Source organism: Sapajus apella, unplaced genomic scaffold (assembly GCF_009761245.1).
Source record: "Sapajus apella isolate SASKATOON/1434 unplaced genomic scaffold, GSC_monkey_1.0 scaffold8, whole genome shotgun sequence".
Taxonomy (NCBI): Eukaryota; Metazoa; Chordata; class Mammalia; order Primates; family Cebidae; genus Sapajus; species Sapajus apella.
Window position 1 is genome coordinate 37,598,386 of NW_022436948.1, and position 23,933 is coordinate 37,622,318.

The window sequence follows — 23,933 nt, forward strand, 5'->3', positions numbered from 1 at the left end:
TTTGCAGTTGAGGAGGCTTTAGATTTAAACTTTCAACTAAATCATCAAATATTATGAGACAAGAAGCGACAGCTATGCTATTTGAACCAAGAGCTGCCTGATGTAAATGTCAGCACTGCTACCCACCAAGCTCTACTGAGATTTATACCTAGACCAAGTAAAAACTCTGAACAACAACAACAGCCAAATTTATTTCCTCCACTTCTTTTTCCTTCTTTGCAACGCAAGTTCTTGTAGGCAGGTAGGTGTTCCACTCCCTATATTTAGCCTCTCCCACGCCCTCTGCAATTTTTCCCTTTTGCTGCTGGAAGCGTCAGAGATTGCTGCTGCAGCTGGTGAGTGGGCAGGTGCAGCCACCATCTGCTCTAGGAGTCCAAATGCGCAGAGGAACCTCGCACCCAGGACCTGGCCCGGGCACCACGGATTCCAGAACTTGCTGGGGACACAGCTAACCCCGCCCCCTCGCGGTGGCGATTGGCTGAACCCTGCCCGAGTGCTCGGCTCTGATTAACGAAGGCGGTCGTCTCCCCTGCAAGTTCGGGCGAGACGTCTCGAAGGAGGTGAGATCCGCCGGGGGTGAGTGAACGGGGGCTTCAGTTCCTCCTGCCCGAAGGGTCCTTGAGAAGCCTGTTTGTTTTTCCCGGCGCTTGTCTCCACCCATCCCCTTCTCTCATTGGCCGGGCCTGGTGGGCGGCTGCGTTTCCATTGGCCGGGGGGCGGTGTCTGTCCCTGGCTGGGGTGGGGGCGGGGCCTCCGTCGCGCTGAGCTTGCCCTTGTGTCTGCTGCTCCGTAGAGCTGCCGCCGCCGCTGCCGCCGCCGCCGCCGCTGCCGCCGCTGCCACCGCCGCCGCCGCAGCCGGAGCATCCGGGAGCGCCGCCGCCGCCGCCGCTAGCGCTGCTTCCACCGCTGCTGTCTCCCCTCCCAGGACCAGAGACACCCCGGGCGCGAGCGGCGGTGCTGCTGGCTTGCCCCGCTCTCCCGCAGCCCTTCCCCTCCGTGACCTGCCCGTTCCGTGCCGCCCTCGCGCGCACCTTCGCCGACACCCCGGCATCCCTGCCCCACCTGCTCGGGCAGCCCCGGCGGGCGCTGGGACTTGCCGTGCGCGCCGAGAGGAAGGCGAGCTCCGAACCCCCGCCTGGCAGACGGGCTGTCACGGCTGCACCGCCGGCGGGCGGAGGAGGAGGAGAAGAAACTACTTCGCCCACCGATAGCCCATTCTGAGGGTGCTTCGCCGCTGCCGCTTCTGCCGCCGGGGATCCGCGTCCGCGGGTTCGAACACCGCAGCGTCGGGAACGGTGGGTCCGGCGGGCGCCGGGAGGAGGACACCAGCGGAGCCCTGCACGCTCGTGCCCCGCTCAGCAGCATCTCCTTGCCCCCTCGCTCCTTCCCCAGCCCTTTAGAGAGGGGACCATGATTTGGAAACGCAGCGCCGTTCTCCGCTTCTACAGTGTCTGCGGGCTCCTGCTACAAGGTAATCCCCGCCCCGCCGCGGGGAGCATCAACTTCTTGCCCGTTCCTCATCTTCCCCATTCCACCCCGCATTTCCACTCTCCCCCTCCCAGTCCCCCTGTCCCCAGCGATCTCCACCCCCTCCCCCTGCTCTCCGGTGCGGCAGGGGGCAGTGGCAGTTCGCACCAGCCCCTCGAATTTCTGAGGCTGGCTCAGCCCTGCCTTCCCAGCAGTCAGCCCCTTTCGCGGCACCTTTCGCCTTTTCATTCACCTGAGCTTCCTTCATCTCACTCCATCCCCGCCAGCATCCGCCTCCCACGCCTTTTGGCCGGCAACTTGTGCCTCTCTGAACATTCCACGCTGGCGACAGCCCCCACCAGCCACCTCCCACATCACGCTCCTGACCGACCCTCTCCATCTCTTGTCATCTCTCTAACCTCCTCCTTTTTGGGTCGTCTTTTCTTTTCCCCCTCTTCCCACCGTCATCACATCCGTGTGTCTTTAAAAAGTGTGTGAGAGCCTGGGAGCGAGCTACCAAGACGTGGAGAACAGCAGCAGCGGCGGCACCGTGTGCATTGCAATAACATCCCCGGGGGGGAAATGTGTTGTGAGACGTGTCATTCACCTAGGAAGAGAGAGGAGACTCTGTCTGGGATTTAAAAAAGAAAGAAAGAAAGAAAAATAGAATAAGAAAAAAAATGAATGAATGAATAAACCAAGAAATTAAGAAAGGGGAGAAAAGGAAAAAAAAAAAAATTAAAAGACCCAAACCCACTTTATCAACACATCGACTTTTTGTTATTCAGTCTGTGTCTTTTCTTTTCTTTTTTTTTTAACCAAAGAAATATATGCTCTCTAGCAGTTACTTTACTGCTAAGAGATTTTCACTTAGATTTCCTACCTCTCCATCCTCTCTCTGCCGCTTCTTTCCGTAATTAATATTATCCTTTCACGTGAAATTTAAGAACCCCTGTGACCGCAGTGGAGGGAAACCGCACAAAACGCTGTTATTATGCAAATCACTGGTTTTGGATGCCAGGTGGCTAGGGAATCTGGGTTCACTTTTCCCCAGACCCTCTTTTTTGGAGGAGGGCGGGAGGGGGCTGTGTGGAATGGGAGGACGATGCTGATTATGAAATAAATGGCAATGCATAGTATAGGAGTGCATGGAGAGAGGACACTTTGGGTGGTGGAGGAGGCAGAGGCGGCGGCGTGCTAGGGCTGGGTGGGCAGGGGCTGTAAGGCGGAAGATTGTTGCTTTGAAGAGAATAGTATAGGGATGTGGCTTGAGTGTGAGATATAGCGAGGACGGATGGAAAATGATGGTTGATAGAATATTTTTAAAGCTGGATGACTAGGTTTTTTTTTTTTTTTTTTTTTTTCTTTGCCTGCCTCTAACCCTTCTGTCATTATTTGCGTATTTGCAGGAAAGATAAGTTGATCAAATTAATTTTTCCCTGGGTAAAAGGGATCTGAAAGTAAGACACACGTAGACTCACTGGCGTGCAAAACCCAATCGGCCTTTGGAGGATTTAAATGAGGTCAATGAACCATCTTTCAGCAAGTTCTTGGAATGCATCCTCTCTCCTGCCCTCCTCCGGGATATAGACTGGGGACCGAATTTTATTTATGCATATTTATGAACGTGAAACAAGAGGCGGTGGGCAGAATTTTCCTGAATTGACTAACTGACCTTATAGAGATATTTCATAGAATATTTTTGTGGTACTTTTGTGTATTTTACATTGGGTATAAATTTCAGATATGTCATGTGTGCCAGAATCTCCGTGAAAGCAGACAGCACATTCCTCCTGCTTACGCCTCCTGGTCCCATTTCTCACCGTTCACACCCCCATCCTCACACAAGTAACTCGGGTCTCTGACACGTTACTTAGGTTTTTAATCCGCGCTGAGGCAATCTCCCAGAGACCCTACTTCACCTCTCAGTAACTTGCATTTCTCAGCTGTGCTGTGTGTGTGTGTGTGTGTGTGTGTGTGTGTGTGTGTGTGTGGGCGCGCGCGTGTGTGTGCGCGCGCGCGCGCCGTGTTGGAGTGTGATGTGGGGAAATCAGTTAATTTGGTGATTGCCATGAAAATTCGACACCGCCAGATGTATTTTCCCTGCCAATCTGTGTGTGCTGGCCCCGGCCAGTCAATGCACACACTGCTGGGCTGCTGCGAAATTATTTATTATAGAGCATGTGGGCCATGGACTGCACTTGGGGTCGCCTCCTCTCTTCCTTCAACATTTCCCTGTGAATTGTCTATTCAGTGCAGTGCAAAATAACTGTTTGCTGGTGCCTCTTTCCCAGCTTCGAGGAGGATTTACTCTTTCTCTACCCGGAGAGATTCCATCAGCAGCATTCAGGCATGGGTCTCTTTTATTGAGTATGTAAACCAGTGATTAAGACAGTGCTGCTTTTCACAGCAGACTGGGGTGGGGGGCGGTGCGGGGAAGGGGTGTGAGCATAGCAGGGAAAATGCACCACTGCAACCAGCAGCAACACCAGCATTAGGTCCAATAAATAAATAAATAAGCTTCCTATACAGCAACCAGGGAAAGAGCACTAGTCCAACCATGTCTGTGGACTTAAGAGCATCTTAGATCAGGTCATATGAATACACTAAAATAGATAAGAGGATTACGAAAAAAAAAAAAAAAAAAAAAAAAAAAAGAAAGAAAAGGAGGGGGCACAAAGCACCATAGGATTGTCTTCTCATGTTTATGGCTGCCTCACATTTATTCATCAAACACAGCTCCACAGACACATCATACTTTGTTGATATTGTCAGTTTTTGCTCAAACAAATTGCTCATGCCTTCCTTGTCTTAGGCTTGGCTGAAAACATTGCTTCGGGGTTCAGATTTATGTTTCTCCCACTACCCTATCGTTGTATTAGGACTTGGTTAGGTTGTAAAATGAAGGCTTTATTTCCTGGACATATATTAAATACTTAGGAGGTCTTTCCTTTCTATGTGCAGGGAGAACAGGGTGGCAGGGGAACTAGTGAGCAACTGATTTTGGCTAGAGGGAGTCTGCCCTGCTTGCTAGTAGTTATGACTAGGCAAATACTATAGTCAGTCAATAGCTTCTTTTTTTAGCTTTATCAGCAGTATAGCGATATTCACTTAAGTAATACTAATCAGTTTATTTATCACATATATTACTATAATCTTCCTTGCAGTATACATTATTTAAAGACAAGAAGACTCATTGGAACATATCTTCTCCATGTTTCTGTGTTTTAACTGACTGTATTTTTTATTGCCACCTTTATGTATTTTTCTGGGAAGCAAAATCAATTTTCTGGCTTGTTAGTATGTGGGGTGATAAGCTGGTGGTGAGAAGTCAATGATAAAATGAGTTTTTTTTTTTTTTTAAGGCTTACTTAATTCTGTAACATCTGCCAGTTTGTCCTCATCCTCATCGTTTCTTTAGGAAATGAATAATAGTTAAATAGAAAATAAACATATGTTTTTGGCCAAACATTTGTTTGGCCAAAGTATAACTTGTAATGCAGGCTACTTAAATAGCAAACTTTGATTTAGTGTTAAGCTACAATGCATCTTTTCTTAATTTCCCTCATCATAAAAAGAGGAAAATCTGGAGTAAGGGCAAGGGACACATTAGAGGAATGAATTTCTTTGCAAGGATTGCGAAAGCTTGCCACCTGTAACTAAGTCCTCTCTTGGCTATAGAGCAGATCCAGTTCAATTGCTAACCCTTGCTGAAACGTTATCCCTTTCCATGCCTGAGGGGGCACTGCAAAGATGGAGAGAGTGCCCTGGTCAGCACAGGAAACAATTCTGGAAAGGGCAATAAAGAAACAAGGGCAAACTATAACAGGAAATAGTCATGCATACATGCATACAAGAGCTGATTTTGTTGAGAACTGTGTTTACTTTTTGTTACTAGTAGTATACAAAAACACCTCCAACACAGATACTGGGGATTTAGTTTGTGTGTGTGTGTTGGGGGGGGGGTTCCTTTTCCATGGGGTATTCTGGTAAATGATTTGTTATATTTAGTAAAAAATATATTCAAATTAAATCTCATTGGGCGTACATATTACTTGCCTCAGTACGTGTCATGAACCTCACCTTACAATTTTAGAAAGCACATTATCATATGTATTATACTTATATACACTTAATGAAACACCTGTGCTTCCCAAAGGCATGTCTGTCCAGCTCTTTTACCTCTACATGTATTAACTTTAGTCTTGTCAAGCTCATTTCTTATGCCAAATGCAGTTCTTGAAATATAGTGCACTCGCTCCCTCCTTTGATTAACAGAAACTGAAAATTGGAGCCTATGTACTTAAATGCCAACAACTGTGGCTTACATGGTCAAACATCAGACAATTGGTAATTAAGAAAATCTTTGCAAATATGAGGAGTGTCTAGACTAGTTTCTATCAAGATGTGGAAGCATACTTCATGTCTTTTTCCCATTTCTATAACTACTAGAACTCTAGAAACATAATATGACAAAGCTAAATACCAACTGAAATGATCTGTTCTTGTGTCCTTCACTAGAAGATAAGACACTTGAAAACTATTTGTCACACAATTGAATAGTGGTAGAATGTCATTTTTCTTAAAGAAAAAAAATGACTTAAATCACTTAAAGAGCAAAATGGAAGTGCAAAAATGTTGGAAGACATCCTAAGCATGCATTTGAAGGTGGCCATGAATCAACACCAAATGATATCAGTTTTCTCTTTAAGTAGTCTGAGGGATATCAATGGCTCAGACAAGTAAACCTTATTTACTATGAAGGATTTGGAGGAACATTAATGATAGAATATAGACCTAATGCCACATAGATGTTTTATTTGATCTCGCTGACATACACTCTATGATATTTATTGAGAAATAGTCCTCATCTTATTAGACTTTATTAAATCCATTGGCTAAGTCACCCATTTTATAGCAGCTTGAGTAGATTGAGGAAGCAGAGAGAAGGAAAATCACAAACCAAGGAAGCACACCAAAAACTGAAGTCAGGAGCCCTTCGTTGAATTGGTAGATATTGTCTTATTTACTCGCTTAAATTATTATACTTAAGTTTCCTGAGGGCAAGCCCTGTGCCTTATGTATCTGTGCAATTTTCTTATCCTCAATTTAGTAGATTCATAAACAGTCCTGTTGGATTGAATAACAGGTATGTCCTAATTACTTCTGATGGAGTTAAATGATCTCTTCTTTTCATAATATGTAAGTACTCATAATTGGTTAAGTCACATAAGAGTTTATTTTGACATTTTGTAACTTATATTGGCTTATTAAAATTTTCCTATATAAAAGTATCACATAAGTAAGACACTTTCATAAATCTTTAAATGAATTCAATCTGATCAGACATTTTTTTAACATTTTTCCTACCCATTTTTTTCTTTTCCTTGATTAAAAACCCCAGATACTTTACCTTAGATTAGATCATAAACTAATTTCATAAAAAATGAAGGACATAATTTAAATTTACTCATTTAACCTAAAATATTTAAAAGGACACATTCATTGCCAACATTTTATCTGAAAATGTCAAGCATTTTTGGAGTGCAATTCTGTAGTATCGAGAAAGGCATCTTCTGCAAATTCCTTGTGTAAAGAGGTGGGTGAGGATTAACCTAGAGCTGTGGCAGCTGAAGCCCCCTGCTGTGTGATGATGCAAATGGCATCTCAGGCCTAATGTGCTCTGCAGAGGCAGCAAACTCACAGGAAAGCAGTCATGTGGCATCAGAGTGAAATGGGAAGTCTTTCAGAGCTTGTAGTCGACACAAAACATCCTTTAGCTTTTTGCAACCAGAAATGATCCAGAGTATTTGTAATCTCATGAGCTTATGACAAAGCAAAAGAGAGACCATATATTTTGTTTAGAGATTAATAAATAAATCCTACTAAAACTATCAACATTTTCATCCAATGAACGGTGAACATTTAATTTTCTTTTAAACTATCAAGAACAGAGGTCAGTTTAATGAAGATGAATAGCAACATTAAAATAGGATTTCTTTGCTATTTTTTACATGTGTTGGACCTAATAACTGTTGAGCTGGGAAACATTCTGTTATCCAGTTCTTTCTTTAGTAAGGAGTTAGTCCCTTAATCTCATTCTTATTAGAGCATTTCCTGTGCTATGAGAATATAGTAGTTTCTTTAAAAAATAGGAGTTAACTGTTCAGTGTATGTTCAGTGTATTTTGTGTTGTTAAGTATAATTTGTGCTATGTCACATCAGTAGAGAATGTTTCCTATCTGAACAATATTATTTATCACATAGGCAAAGTCATCTGATATGTTCTCTAAAAAAGTAAGAGTTGTAAACCCATTGTTATACCATTAAAGCCTATCATATAAAAGGAACTAATGTAGCTTTGCATATTTTGATTCCATTTGCCACAGAACAAAAAAAACAGCGTGTTATACATGCTGATTTTTGTTCAAGTAGTGAGCCCAACTGGTCCTGTTAATGTGTTCAGTGGATTTCCTTAAACATACATGAAATTGGCTTCATCTTAAAAATTAGTGAAGTAAATATTCTGATTAAGAAGGGATCAGTTAAATATTAATGTCAAAGTCAGAGATGTAATTATTGAGAAAGGAAATATTCCAGAGTCACTTATATATATGCACATATATACACATTTAAAGTATGTCATTATTTTTAAAACTGAATAACATCTTTATTAATTTTGTACTTAGAGTTTAGGGCTTTCAGGGATGTATAATAGAATGAAGAAAAAGGTAAGAAGTTTTGTTTTTACTCATTGTGTTCTTTTGCTCTTTTAATGAAGATTAGGAATTTTTTTTCAGTAAATTTTCTTGGGTTGCAGCAATGATTAACCAGCTTTCCACTTAACACACACACACACAAGTCTTGCAATTAATGGAATAACAATAGGGTTGAGTATTCTGGATCTATTTTTGTGCTTATGAAACTGCTAATAACTTATTACTACTTGAATAGATACACAGCTAAGTTTGTAAGATCTGCTATGGAGAGAGGGGGCCATTAACTATTCACCTTACTTATTAGAGGTCTTTGAAGTAAATATTAAGACAGTCATTATTCAACTTTGGGAATAACTCTTTCTGTGTCAGCAAATCATTTTCACTTAAATATTTAAATTATGTTTCAGCCATTTCACTGCTGAAGAGGAAGCCCCTGTCTAGTCATCGTTAAGGAGTTATTCCGGGGTTAGATAATGACGTCATTACGGATTGTTTAGAAAATAAAAATAAGCATACATTTGATTTCAGGGAAAAAATCTCAAAGCTAAGTGTGATCAAATAGTGCAAATAATTTTACATTATAAGAAAACAAAGTCCTTTTAAAAGTCAAATTTAGTTTCTAAAAATTTTACATATTTTAGGATGGTTAATTTGCTGTAAGGATACACTGCTTTTCTAAAGTTGTCCTTGAGAACAGAGTGAGAAAGCACCTTTCCTGACAAGGATGTGCTGCCGCCTGCTAAGTGTATAGCTGTTATATTGATTTGCTGTAATTTATAAAGCCAATTAATTTGTTCTTGTAAAGAAATATTTTTAGCTTTTAGGCTACAATTGTTTGTGTTTTAAAATGCAGATACCTTTCATAATGCTTATTTAAACATCAAGGCTTAAAATCTATAGTGTGTAAAATATGTCCTAATTTTCTTAATAAATTCATATTTTACATTAGCTTGTCCTATATCCCCCATAGGGGAAAATGTCCATGACATTCATAACTTCCGTTCATTCTCATATCTTATGCATCTCTGTTTTTCGATCTGGAGTTATAGGCTTAAGTTTAAGTGAGAGATAATGCATCAGAAATTAGAATATTTATATTTAAAAGCAAATAAAATATGTAATAAGCTTTTTATTTAATTGCCATTTCTTTACTGCTCTCTATTTTATGTGCTGAAGTCTGAATAGTAACTCAGCTTCCTTTATACTCTCCAGGAATATAATATCCCTCCCATTCCCTGCCCATGCTACCAACTTGAAAGATCCATTAAAATAAATTAATGGGGAATGCAGAATAAAGAAGTGGAATTGTGCTAAAGGATATGTACCAAATACGTATAGACTGGGTGTTTTTCCTTTCAACCCCCAAGGAGCACACCCCAGTGTTTTAGCAAGGATAAAACGTGTAAGATGTGTGTTGAATTGTTTTTATTATTATTATTGCATTTTTTGAAAGCTCCATTCCACAGTCTCTTAATAAAAATGGCAAAAAGAAGAGGAAAGGAATGTGAGTCAGCCAGCCAAACACAGAGAAACGCCTGGCAAAGCCGACTAAATTAGCATATGCTAGGCTGAGTATTTCCCTCTGTTGTTACATAATCCCTGTCTAATACGAAATCAGTTCTCATACTTAACCCTTTCAGGAGGTTTCGAATTCTCCCACTGTTATATTTTTATTTTGCTTCATTTATTTTTCTCATGAATTGTGTAAATCATTCAAGGCTTTTAGGTCAAGTTCTTTTTATTCCCTCTCCAGCCTTTCTGTATACAAATGTTCCATTCTGTGTCCAACTTCAGGATTCAAGAATCAACTTTTCTATAGCTTCCACTGAGAGGATCTAATTAGCATTTTAGTCTCCCTTTACTCATGTGCAGCTTTCTTTAGAAAATGTATTAGTTCTATGAGGTTCCCCTAAGGATTCATAATACTCTAGTTTGTTACATGTACTGTGATATTCAGTGTGCCTTAATTATGCACGTGTCCTCATTTCAAAGCCTTTTCAGGGATCATGTGGGATAGAACAGGGGTCTGGCTGTAAGTTCACTGTCATGTATTAATGTGTAGGTGGTATTCAGAGAAGGATGTTTCTGAAGGCAATTATATATCTATGACTCCAATATAGCAAGCAGTTACTCACACTCGGCACTTAATAGTGCCCTGCCAAGGCAGAATTAAATTCACCATTGTGATATATAATACGGTGTCTGTTATTTCTAAATAACAGATACTGCTCTAGGAATGAAATAAAATAATGACTGAAAATGTGTATCCCCTACCCTGAATAGAGATTGTTCCTTTCACTTTCCCAAACAAAAAGAAGAATCAGAAATTGTTCCCCAGTCAATACTCTATTCCTTAACTAGCCCATTAACATATTTTGCTATGGTGAGATCTTGAAGTTTTGCTGGTTTTTATGTGAGGCTATAGATATTTAGGCAGTATTAATTGCCTGCAGTCTTTATGGACTGCCAAATGTCAGTGCATTGCCAAATTTGAGACATTTTATTTTCGGGTTTTAATTTGGATGCAGTTTGAATAATGGTAAGGATACAGAGTATAGACACTTAACAGAGAGAGACAGACATCTTTTTCTTAAAGAGACTTTATTTGTAGAGAGATTCCTACAAGAATTGACTGGTTTTGTATGTGTTATTATACAAACTATCACATTTTCCTATATTACTTGAGTTTGAGAGTACATTTATATAAATTATGCCCTTTGACTTACATGTCTTTCTCTGTGTCTTATGTGGTAAAAAAAAAAAATGTGGTTTAATTTGTAACTGCAACTTGTGTCTTTTATTCTTTCATTTATGCTTATGGCAATAAAAAGCATTTTATAAGCTGATATAATAAATATTTTTTGACATTTTTTGTTTGATATTTTATACAATAGCACAATTTTTGAAGCTATAGTTTTAGTTTTAGTAGGCAAAATAATGCCATCTGCCCTCTATTGATTATTTTAAGCATTTATGTCTTCTTAGTTCATGAGAGAACTGAGCATTTGATTTTGTCTATTCTATGATCTGAAGAAACCTTTGTATATTATTGCTATAGTGTTTTGAAGGTTATGTGTTTATCTGCCTATCTCCTCTAGTGGACTGTAAGCCACTAGTGTACAGGGCTGAAGTCTTAGGCTTCATTATATTTCAAGTGCCTAATCAAATGTCTGGTCTGTGTCTTTAAAAAAAAAATGTTTTCATTGCACTGATTGATTAGTTTTCTTCTAATAGATTTCATCTTGACACAACTCTTTAATTGGATCCAGATAATATTTAAGTATTTACATTATAACTGCCAAAATGCCAATACAGTATTCCAAATAGAATAAATATTTTCAGTGACTTTTCATTTGCATGTAATATATAGGAAGAAGACAGAAATGCACCCCAGGAAACAAAAATAATTCTCAGTAATCATGTACTTCACAAAATATGAATTAATTGCTTTCAGTCAGGTCAGTCAGTTCAAATATGCACTGTAAACATTTGTTTGAATCTTCCTGATTTTTTTGGGTATTTTAACCCCTTATCTTTTACCTGCTTTCTAAAGATTTTGTCTCTAACTTCAAAAATATTCCTGATGATGACTTTGGTTAAATGTGAAGCCACATTATCCTTGTCGCTCTACTTTAAGTAGCTGGCATTTCCGGATAAATGTATAAACAAAGAGGAATTACAAGCTGACCTTGATCCACCAGATTATGTGTGGACTGACCTGCTTTTCTTACTGCCAAGCTACAGAGTAGAGGATCTCTGATTAGTCCCTGAAGTAAAGATTCAGAATGCATTCTTCTCAGTTAACTGGAAGAGATTCTGTCCGTATTATTTAAAAGGCCCTTTAAAAATTCTAAATATTGGTCTGTGTATTTAGTGAGTAGTTATTTATGCTTATGCAATTGATGATTCATATTTGCCGTGATTGAATTTGATTTTTTGCATTAGAAAGACAGAGGTAAGATGGAAATATTATATGCTTTGTAAAGAAAATTTAAATATAGTTATTGGAAAGCCAAAACCAAGGGAGAAAAGACTCTACAATTTGTAGTGACTGTATTTTCACATAAAGCATTTTAAGAATACTTTTTCTAAAAAGTCCCAATGAAATGTGGCTTTTCTTAAAAGTCATATAGTTTTTCTTCATATTTTAAAAATCAATTTCCCTGATGTCTTTTGGATTTTTGACTGTTCCGTGACTCTTGGTATTTGAGAAGATATTATTAACTAGGCTAACTTAAGATTTACCTGAATGCCAGGTGCTGAAATCACTCTAACATCCTCACAGAGAAATATATATTCTGTAAATAAATGTCCAATGAAGATAAACTAGCTCAATTTATTAAGGTTCTTGCCACTTTATACAGCTGGTATTAAGAATTATATTCTCTCATAGCTTCTATTAGCACCCAGTCTTGCTATATATTAAAACATGTCCGTATGATTCTATAGCTGCAGAATAAACCTTCTTCTTGAATGTGGCTTCCGTTTGGCCCCTGCTGATCAACTTTCCAGAGACTAGTGAATTAAAGGGAAGGTAGTTTTTGTTGAAATTTTTGTTGGAAGCAATTTTTGTTGACTATTTTACTGTTGCAAGGAAGCATTATTTAATATGTTACTGAATTTATTCATTATATTGAGGATATTCCTGTAAACCTATTATTAGATATGACATATTTTAATTTTTTGTGTGTAACAACATAGTATCTGAAACTGGAAATGTGAAGAAAAATTATACCTTCCTATTCCTCAAGACTTATAGTTATAATGATTCACTCAGAAATTGAATTTCAGTTTGTTATAAGAAAGAAATTCCTTTACCTGATACTTTACATGCTAAACCATTTCAGACTAACGTTCTTGTCCAGAGACATCAAATTAAACACAATATTCATAATATATATCAAATGAATATCATATGGACAGTACTTATTTTACAGAAAGGATATTGTACAAAGTGTATTGACTTTAAAGTAAGATTTCATGGAAAGATTTTAAAAATTACATGTTCAATAATATTTACAAACATATTTTAAAAATCAAGTAAAAGTTATAGAGGATAGTTTTTTGTTCACTGGTTTTCTTTTTTATTAACATACAAATTCTATGAATGGGGTAAAACTAATGGTGTTACCATTTAGTAACTTCATTTCTCCATATCATTTCCTTCCATGAAATTTCCAATGCTGTGATGAAAGTATTACTAGAGAGATAAGAAGTGCATAGTATTTTAGAGGTCTGAAGGAAATCAGTAAAGTCAGATTTATCTTAAACTTTGCCTTGCTTTACCCAATTTTACTGACTGTACAAGTTTAGACTATCAACAAAGCAGAACATGCTATCCCTGAAGGCTGTGACAACATAAAAGTACATGTTTTAACAAAACATATATCCTGCATGATTATGGACAGGCTGGGGAGATTAGTATATTTTATCATTTGGTCTAACTATAAGGTAAAGGTAAATTCCTTCAGGCATTAGGGATATTTCCTCCCAGGAAGTCTCATCACCTAGTCATACCATGATGGAGTATAGAGGTGGATTGGCAATAGAGGAATGGGGTAGAACACAAGCAGAAGACATGGTCAAATTGTGGTTCTTGTAGAAGTGGTAGTGAGATTGGAATCGGGGAGGCCTTCTATTTTGTAGTGAGAGTTCTTTATTCTGTAAAGGGAGGAGCTATTAATGAACTAATTAAAACTTTGATTTTGGAAGTGCCTTGCAGCAGTAAGACATGATGGTAGGAAGCGAGAGACCTAAGTTCTCATGCAAACCATGCCACTGTCTCACAGGCCTTGAGCAAGTTACTTCTCTTGCAGCTTAATTTTTTCAGCGTAGATTGAGAGATTGGAACCACATCCATTCTTTGGTGATGTAGAAGAAACTTACAGATAATTATAAACTGCAGAAATGACATTTTTCTTCTTCCTTTCCACCTAAATATGTTTTATAACATTAACTGCATGCTCTTAAAATAACGTTTACTAAAATTTTACTTTTTGTATCCATCTATGCATCGTTTAGTGCTTAAGGTTTTTACAAACGTAAACAGATTTTTTATTTTGATATATGTGCCTCTATAAATTTCAGGGCTTTTCTTTCTCTGTCAATGAAGTTTATGAAGTAATTTTGTAGTCATCAGCCTGAGTTTTGAGCCATACATATTTTTCTCACAAAATCACATTCATAGATCAACTCTGCAAATTAGGAAACTGTTTTTCTTGTTGATCATTTTTATTATTAGGATGTGGACTGGATTAGGCTTTTCAATTTTGAGTTTGATTGTATATTTCTGTGTATTTAATGTACTTGTAAAATTTCTATGGTCATTTTATTCTTCATAGCCTTTGGTTTTTTTAATCATAACTTATTCATTCATTGATTCGTTTTTCAACAAATATCTATTTGAAGGCAGAGTTTTAAAATGCTGGATATATAAATGAGCAAGATGAAAATAATCTCTACCCTTATGGAATTTACAGTCTAGTAGTGGCCACATAATAAACAAAACAAAATATGTAATGCCTTTCCATTTTTTGTTTGTTTGTTTGTTTATTGTTTTTTTGAGGTAGAGCCTTTCTCTGTCGCCCAGGCTAGAGTGCAGTGGCGTGATCTTGGCTCACTGCAACCTCTGCATTCCGGGTTCAAGTGATTCTCGTGCCTCAGCTTCCCATGTAGCTGGGACTATAGGCATGCACCACCGCGCTGGCTAATTTTTGTATTTTTAGTAGAGACAGAGTTTCCCCATGTTGGCGATGTTGGTCTGGAACTCCTGGCCTCATGTAATCCGCCCACCTGGGTCTCCCAAAGTGTTGGGATTTCAGGGGTGAGCCCCTATACCCAACCTGTAATGCCTTTCTGAATTAATATTAGAAATTTTATTTTTATAGTAATATCTTTTCAACAGCAACAGAATGTGGATATATCAATGAGGATGTGAAATCACTGGTTTACAACAATGGTGTAAACCTTACTGGGCTTTTTAAATTTAAGGTTAAAGAGTAGCTCTCATTTCCTCCAGTCGTTTATCCTGAAAACGTTCTCAGTATGATGCCAGTTTCTTTTTTTATTATTATTAATACAACTTGAAAGAACCTGACAAGTGAACAAGAAATATTCAAGCATGTTCTATTCTAACTGATTTGTTCGAGAGGATGATTCATTTAATTTCATAAAGGCTCAGTGGGCCAGAACAGTAGATGACCAGGTCAGCAGAGGGAATGTAGGGGAGAAGAGGTCTGTGAGAAGGATCTATGTAACAAGCAACAATATTTAGTTTTTTAGAGCTGGAGTTCTGCTTGAGCAATTCTGATGTTACCAGCGACATTCATTTAAAGAGCTACTGATGCCTCAGGGAAAACATTTTTAAAGTGTCCTATCTAGAAACAATGCTCCTTATACTGTGTCATATATATTAAAACTCCCTCCCTTGCTTATATTACAATACATCATGCTTGGTTAAAACCTATACTAACATAGTTTAGCTTTTTGAAAGTGTCATTTAGTGTTGTTCCTGAAACCCTTCTTCCTGTTCAATACGGTTGAAATATTAACCACCTGGTCAGCAAAGCGGAAGAATAGATGGAGATACCAATTAAGAATTTAAAAAATAAAATGAATTTTATAAACAATTATTTAAAACATTGGAGAGAAATACATCATAGGAACCAGCTACAAATATTCTTAGTGTCATTATTTTACTTCCTTTAATATTTAACTTTGATGACCCCAAGATGGGAGTATCACATTTCTAACAGATTGTATGGTATTTTTGAACATTACTATTTATCACTAGTGATATCCCTGGAATGTATGATGTACATGTTTCAGTAGATAAGCTAACCTTTTGTAATTTTTTATATATACTTTGGAAATCATAATAATGGTGGACTACCATTTATAATAGTCCTACTTAGAGACTTACTTATTTGGATTACACACAGTAATACAGTGCACTGTTAGAAAAACTTTCCTTACCCATTAACTTTAATTTTACTTTCTTTTGATTTTAAAAGAAACTTTAATTCAAATTAATGCTATGTTACAGGCGATGAAATGGCTATAGTTTCATATTAAATGATTTATTTTGAAATATATTCAGTTTTCCAATGTCAGAGATGCACACATATTTGGAAACTTTTATAAAGGGAACTAGGTGGTGCTGTTCTGTCATCTTTGTGTCTTAGTGTTTTTTTGGTGCTGTTCTCTTCATTAAATACTCTCATCCAATAAGTGCATTAAGTAAGGTACAGCTTTGATCTCCTAGCAGTAGTATTTTTTATTAACCAACTAAGTTTAAATTGATTTTCTTTGTTTTCTGTAGTATTTTTGTACAGTAAATAAAAACCATCTTCCCAAGCAGCAAGATATATCACACTTTATTACTTACCTCACTTCTGTAACATTTAAGATAATGTATTACATTCTGATATGTTCAGATGTTTGCTATGTTTTTTAAAAAATCTTGTACTTGGCTTTTTATTTACCAAATCTTTATTATTAGAGTCAGAGGTTAAAATAGTAATATTTTGTACAGTTTAAGATGATTTAGTATAAAATCCTGCAAATAAGTAATCTCAAGAAAAAACATTTATTTGTAACCATTATTTGAAATGCTACAGATTGCATTAAGTCGTTAAAAAAAAAGAAAAGAGAAAGGTTTCTCTTTAAAGGAAATTTTGTTTGCCTAATTTACCTCCCTTTCAAGAAAAGTGACCTCAATTAGGCTGTCTGTTAATTTTTTTAATGTTTCAGGATGTTATTCAGATAATTGTGCCTTCCCATCATCTTGGTGGTATATGATAGTCCAAAATAAAACAGTTATTTAAACCAAAATAAGTAAGCAATAAACAAAGTTACTTCACTCCCTGTATATGTTTAGGATACTGGTATCTCTGTGGTATATTTTATTGGTAATGATAATAGCTTCTTTCAGATACCTTTACATTTTGGGAAGGCAAATAAGAGAAAACTTACAAGGGATTGGAATTTTTTCATCAATAATCATCTCTATTCTGTAGAAACAATTGCAAGTTATGTTTCTTAATGATTTTGTAATGCAATTTCTGAAGTGTATATTTTATATTTTCTAGTGAAAATCTGGATATAAAGTAATGAAATACTCTAGCCAAGTACCTCCTCATAGAATCGTAATTCTGCATACCTCTAATTTTGACTGGGGAAAGATAATTTATATTTTTTATTTCTGATATAATAAATCCTCCTTACTGCTACTTAGATCATGAAAACTTTAAGTTTTATCTTAACAGAAAAGTCAACCATATATAGAAAACTCTTTGTGTTTTCTGTTATTTTCCAAGTCTTTTACCTGTGGAAGACAGAATCAATACAAAATTTCAAAATGTTTTCACAGGATGTCATCTTACAAAGTAGAGAGATAATCTCCAAGATGAACACCTTCTAAACTAATAAATATAAGTGAATGCACTGCTAGACCCCTGTGCTCATGTCTGGCCTCCATAAACAAAGAGAAAGTCAAAAGCATTATAAGAGTTTAGACTGGGGCATCTGCATAAAAGAACTGGGTTATAGATCTTTATCACCTTAAAGTATGTATTTCTTTATTATACTGAAAGAAAACAGAATCTCCAAAGAAGAATTGATAAAGAGTTATAGCAGATGTCAGCAAATCAAGGTGTGATGGACCCAGTGGGTACGGACATCATTGCGCACGGTGAAAGAGATTTGAATATAACTAGGTAAGAATATAGGATGATCTTTGGTGCAGCATGTCCAGCACCTGATTTCTTAGAAGAGCACTGATAGTGAAGAACCCTAACACAATTGAGAGGTAGGTCTAAGTGATAACCACCATAGGACCAAAAATAAAACAATAACCTTTGGGAAATCTATTTTACCGTGAACTTAATGTACTCTCACATACAACTTATAAACTGGGAAGTTACTGGTTGACTTTGTGCAAAGAAATATTTTTTCTTAAAATTAGTACTTTACTCTTTCTATGTTGGCATTAATATGAATGGAGTTGATGGGATGCAATAATTAGGGCATGCTTTTGTTTTGTAGACGCATCCAGAGGCTCCTCTTATTAAAGATTTGCAGTTAAAAACTGTCAGATTTTCAAAAGCATCTTGTTATTGGCTACATAAGTTCAGGCATGAAACTGTAAAAATGCCACAACAGAATAGTTCTTAATAACAGAGAGCAATGGTTTCATCCTTGATTTATTTTCATGCAATATTGACATCAACAAAAAAACACTTCCAAAAGCAGCATCTACATTTAATTCCCAATGTGTCAATCAGTAGGTATTTCAAAGAGAACATTGCTTGCTTTAAGCTAAGATCTTTAAATTTGGGGAAAACTAGACGTTTGGAGGAGCCATATTCCTTATGCAAAAGTTTAAAAATAAAGACTTTTGAAGGAGAATAAAGGCATCTGCAAAAAGTTTGTCTTTTCCTTTCACTTACACATGCAAAATATACAGAGTAAATTAGAGATTCATGGCAAATATTTAGAAAAGATAAAGGTGTATTTGTTCATCTAAACATTAAGAAATTAATATAAATGTGCTAATATTCTAAAGTACTTTACTTGATATTATTTAAGATATTAGTGTCATTATGAGGAAATGCATATTGTTTTCTTGTTAACTTGTGCATATTTTCTGACTTTTCTCTACTGGTTGATAAGCTCAGTGAATGCAGAGTTATCTTTTACTGTTTCAATATTCCTCTTCCAAAATATTGTCTGGTGCACAGTTGTTCAATACATTTTTGTTGCATTAATAAATATAATTATCATGTGTTATTTTAAAAATAAGATTCTTTACCTTTTCAGTAGCTTCCTATAGTGAACAGAAACCAAATTAACACCTGTATTGAAAATGTACCTACTTAATATTAGTAACTATTAAGTAAAGTCCTTTCTCAGACACATCATTTTCCATATTTGATAATATATCATTTATTACTTGAAAAACATTTGTAATTGTGTTTATGTGTTTATGGCATAAGACTTAAAGCAGGATACTACTGTTCATTTAAAACAATAAAAGAGAAAATAGAGCAGAGGAATTTACCTGCTGAAATGCCATAAGAAGACTTTTCTAAGTCTAAATGTATTTACTGTTTTATTGCTTAATATTGCGAGGAGTTTAGTGTGTGTGTGTGTGTGTGTGTGTGTGTGTGTGTGTGTGTGTGTTCTTTATATCAGAAATTCAAATTCATGGGATTATAGCTGAATTATATGGAAAAAATAAAACCAAAGATCATAATAGGCCATAGGGGAAATTCTACATAAGAAATATGTTTTAGCAAAATTGAATGTAAGTTTCAAATAAGTTCTGTGGCACTTTAGATTTAAACATGAACTCATTTCAACCCTATTTAAATCTTATTTCAAAGGAAGCATTGTGTAAATGGAAAGTACAAAACATAGGGCATCAAGAATTAAAGTTCTAATTATGGCTGTGCCATTGGCTCTTCCCCTCACCTGGGGAAACAGCTCATCTCTCTAGAGGTCAGTTTATCAGAGGGTGTTAGGCTTGGATCATCTCTGAGGTCTCTTTTCAACTTGAAGACTGACTCCAATTCAGCAGCTAAAATTAAGTAAATGGATATGCTTTGCAAAGGTTAGAATATGATTATGTCTTTGTCGTTAGATGAAAAAGTTTTAATCCGACAAAAGTGTTATAAAATCATGAAATATATCACTAGTCGTATATGTAAAATTCTACTGATGCAGGATTATTTCATGTGCTTTAAAAATATATTTGTTTGCTGCTTGTAGAAGCGAGGAAAAGTATATGTGTGTATATTTATTAATATATGTATTTATATATTGGCATACTTATTGATATCTAAGTATATAAATCAATAAATCTTATGGTTACATGATTCCATTTGTTTAAAAAATGTGTGTGCCTGTGTACATACTTCATTGCATTTCTGTCTTTTCACAGTATTCTTTGTAAATAGAGCCACGAGTAACTAGAAGAGGTATCTTTGAAGAAATATTCAATTTTCTTCAACAGTTCTAAGAAAAATCTTAAATTATTAAAAGTTATTATCATTAAGGGGGAGAGAAATAGATGATTCCAGGAATAAATTTCAATAAATGAAGATGATTTTACACTCAGTGCTATAAACAACTGTTTTTTTTTTTTAATTCATAAAGACTCAAAGAAAGATAATGTTCTTCAACTACTCCAAGAATACTTTAGATTTTTATTAAGAAATAATTTCCAGGCAGGATTCCTAGGCTCTAAAATCAAGAGTGGTGAAATGATTTTTGGTGTCTAAAAAAATAGATTGAATTTTTCATCTTGCTTGGAATAATTAAAAGTGTGCTGTCTTCAAGATAAAGTAATAGAACTGAAGGACTTCACATCACGAGATTCAAATCTTGAAACCAGTTTGCACATGTAACTAATCCCAAATTTCACTTTTATTAAATAGAATTTTGTTAAGAAAGCCAAAAACCTATTATTTACTTTGTAAGTATGTCATTAAAGGTTTTATTGATTAATTTAGAATGGATTTCATAATAACCCTGATCATAGTCATACAAAGAGTTAAATTCTCTTCATTATGGAGCCAGGCAAATGCGTCGTGTTTATAGGCGTTCTAGAAGGTCAGTCCTCAGACTAATTCACCGACAGCCCCAGATGCCTGGCTTAGCTGCCAACACAGTTGCTTTCGAGTCTGCCAGAAAGTCAGCTGCAGCTGCAGAGAACATTCTTTTTTTTCCCGCCCATTGCTAAGTCTGTGGATTTTACAATTGCCATGAACAGAACAGAATTAAAAAATGCAATTCAGGGTGATGATCACCTCACTTACCCTATTAATGGGCTTCAGAGTAATTTATTATGAACAGCAAAATATTAACAGATGAAAGAGTTTTTGAACATGTGCATGTTCTCAAACTATTTAGTCACATTTTGGAAAGATTGCTTTTCAAAATGTGGTGAGGTTGTCTTCCAGTTTCAGATTCTATCTTATTCATTTTTTGAATTCCTGACAAGATAATAATAATAAGACCTAGCATTTTTGTTGTACTGTTATCTGCACTTGGAGGAACATAACCACAGGTTACTGGTACAGAGAGAGCTAAGATGCTGTGGTTTTGAAATCTAACAGGCATGACCTGTGTTCTTCCCTTGCTGTGTATCTTCAAATAAGTGATGTTACCTCTCTGAGTTTAAGGTATTTCACCTCAGAAATGAACATTGTGATATCTAGTTTAAAGGATATGGTGAGGGTTAATAAGTTAACATAGTAAAATATCTTGTATCGTGTCTAAAAACTATAGAACTCAATAAATTATAGAGATATTGTGAGATGAAATAAAAGTTCATTAGATACAAAATTTATATTAGATTCTCAGAATTTTGGATGCACAATGTGCAGTAGTATTTTGTAAAATATGCTTGATGAGTAATATAGGAATTTTTAAAAAAAGGTAATCTAATGAGAAAGATTAGAAAATCCTGTTAATAATTACAGAACATTTTTAAAGGATATGACATAGTCTTTCATTTTAAAGTCTAAGCTTGTTTGATCTAGGGTGCCAAAGAAAGGAGGGGCATAGAAGACAGAAAACAGAGGAATCTAAAATTGTATATTACTGTTTATAAATCTATACGTAAGCATTGAGAGAAGAGTGACCATAAAATCTTTAAAAGGAATTTATGGTAAAGCTACATTACTCGAATTTTGGTTCCCCTACAGCTGTAAAGAAAACCTGAAGAACACTTCTGTATTTGAGTGTAAACAGCTTCTACTTTCTCCTTCCTCATCTTTCTTTCATTTCCCCCTCCTGCCCCTCAGTCCCTCTCCTCTTTTCTTTCTTTCTCCTTCCCTCCCTCTGTGTTTCTTCTTTAAATCAGAATATACTACAAAGAGTCTTTCTCTTTGGAAGTATTAAATATATTCCTGGAAAGAGTCATCTTATTTTGGTATAAATGGATTTCAGAAACTAAATGAAATCAAATATCAACATCATAGCCAAAAATTGTGCCACACAAGTAGAAACTGTTGCCAAAGCCTATGGGGTGATTATATTCTGTTGCTTTTCTGCTTTCAAATATAATTACATTTTAGTGAAAGACATTATTTTAGACAGCAAGAGAAACCCTGCTTATATTGTCTTCACATTCGTTTTAAGTGAGGTCCACAGAAAATTAACAACTTTTAAACTGTGTTTTTTAAATAATCTAATCAAAATTTAAAATTGCCAACCTCGTTCTTCGAGTTAAGAAGCTATGCATACATTTGAAATACCAAGATTTGACATCTTTTCCCTCACATGACTTTTGAATAGGGTGGATTTGTTTGTCCTTCCGATGTCACATTAGAAGGACACTTTTTTATTGAGAAAATAATTCTTTTTGGATTAATCTTTTCAAGGTGATAGAATTTGTATACAGTCAAGTTTTTTTCTAGTAAATTAAATATTCCTTTGTGTTTCTAGATGTTGACATAAAATGGACTCCAGTGTTTAGTAGTTCAAAATAAATATAAGCCTGTAAATTAAAAGTAGCATTTTAAACAGGTAAAAATTTTTTATGATTTATGCAGATAGTCTATACCAAGATGAACTAAATATCTGGATATATGTCTAAAAATCTAAGATCAGTATTTCTACCAAGGAGGTAAACTAATTGAATTTTTAGGTTTTTATTGTTAATATACACACAAAATTTTCTTTAAAATTTGAGCTGGAATTTTATAAACAGTACTAGTCTAGAGATGTGAAACTAATAACAGACAAGACAAAATTACTTTGCTGAAAATAGATTACTTAGCATGAAAAGTGTATCAAGCACTAAAATGTGAAATGGAAATATAGTGTCTTGACATATAGATTGAAAACTACAAAGAAACTATATATATATATATATATACACACACACATATATATATATATATATATATATACACACACACATATATACATATATATATATTTTTTTTCAGGATTCATCTTTTCAATTTGATAGAATATGTATATAGTCAAGTTTGTTTTTAGTAAATTAAATATTCATTTGTGTTTCTAGATGTAGATGTAAAATTTTAGATTCCAATTTTGCGTATTTTTGAAACAGAGTCTCGCTCTGTCACCCAGGCTGGAGTTCAGTGGCGCAATCTCAGCTCACTGCAACCTCCACCTCCCGGATTCAAGCAACTCTTCTGCCCCAGCCTCCCATGTGGCTGGGACTATAGATGTGCGTCACCACGCCCGGCTATTTTTTTGTATTTTAAGTAGAGGTGAGTTTCAGCCTGTTAGTTAGGATGGTCTGGACCTCCTGATCACGTGATCTGGCTGCCTTGGCTTCCCAAAGTGCTGGCATTACAAACTTACTGTGAGCTACTGCACGGGGCCAAGAATATATATTTTTAAATGTTGTAACTTTAGTTACACAGGTCATTCATGGCACCCTATTTAAAATGGCATAGTTATATTTTCGTATATCCTATTTGAATAGTAAAGACTTGATCTTTTATTTTAGAATATATCATTTTTGTACTCTAACTGAAAGATAATTAAAAATAGATATAAACTATTTTTTTGTCAGCTTTTATTTTTCCATCAAATATTTTGGGCATCACAGCTTCTAATCTCTAAGTGCTATGCTAAAAATAAATCCCAGTAAAATCAGTTTGTTTTCTTCTCCTGGAGATTTCTTGTCTATATCTTTTTTTTTCTTTTTCATTGAAAGTATGGATTTTATTATGCCTGTATAGTAGGTTGGAATTTGACTATTAT

At 36.1% G+C, this 23,933-nt stretch overlaps 1 protein-coding gene across 3 annotated transcripts in view; it reads left to right on the forward strand.

Moving 5' to 3' along the window:
• The first annotated feature begins 783 nt into the window (after positions 1 to 783).
• CADM2 (cell adhesion molecule 2) overlaps positions 784 to 23,933 on the forward strand; it is a 1,064,920-nt gene continuing 1,041,770 nt past the window's right edge. For 2 of the 3 annotated variants that reach the window (XM_032276647.1, XM_032276648.1), the window contains exon 1: positions 790 to 1,471. In XM_032276647.1, coding sequence (XP_032132538.1) covers positions 1,411 to 1,471 — 61 coding nt within the window. In that variant the 5' untranslated portion in view covers positions 790 to 1,410. Of the gene's footprint in view, positions 1,472 to 23,933 lie in introns of all 3 variants that reach the window. The other variant, XM_032276649.1, reaches the window with a different exon arrangement.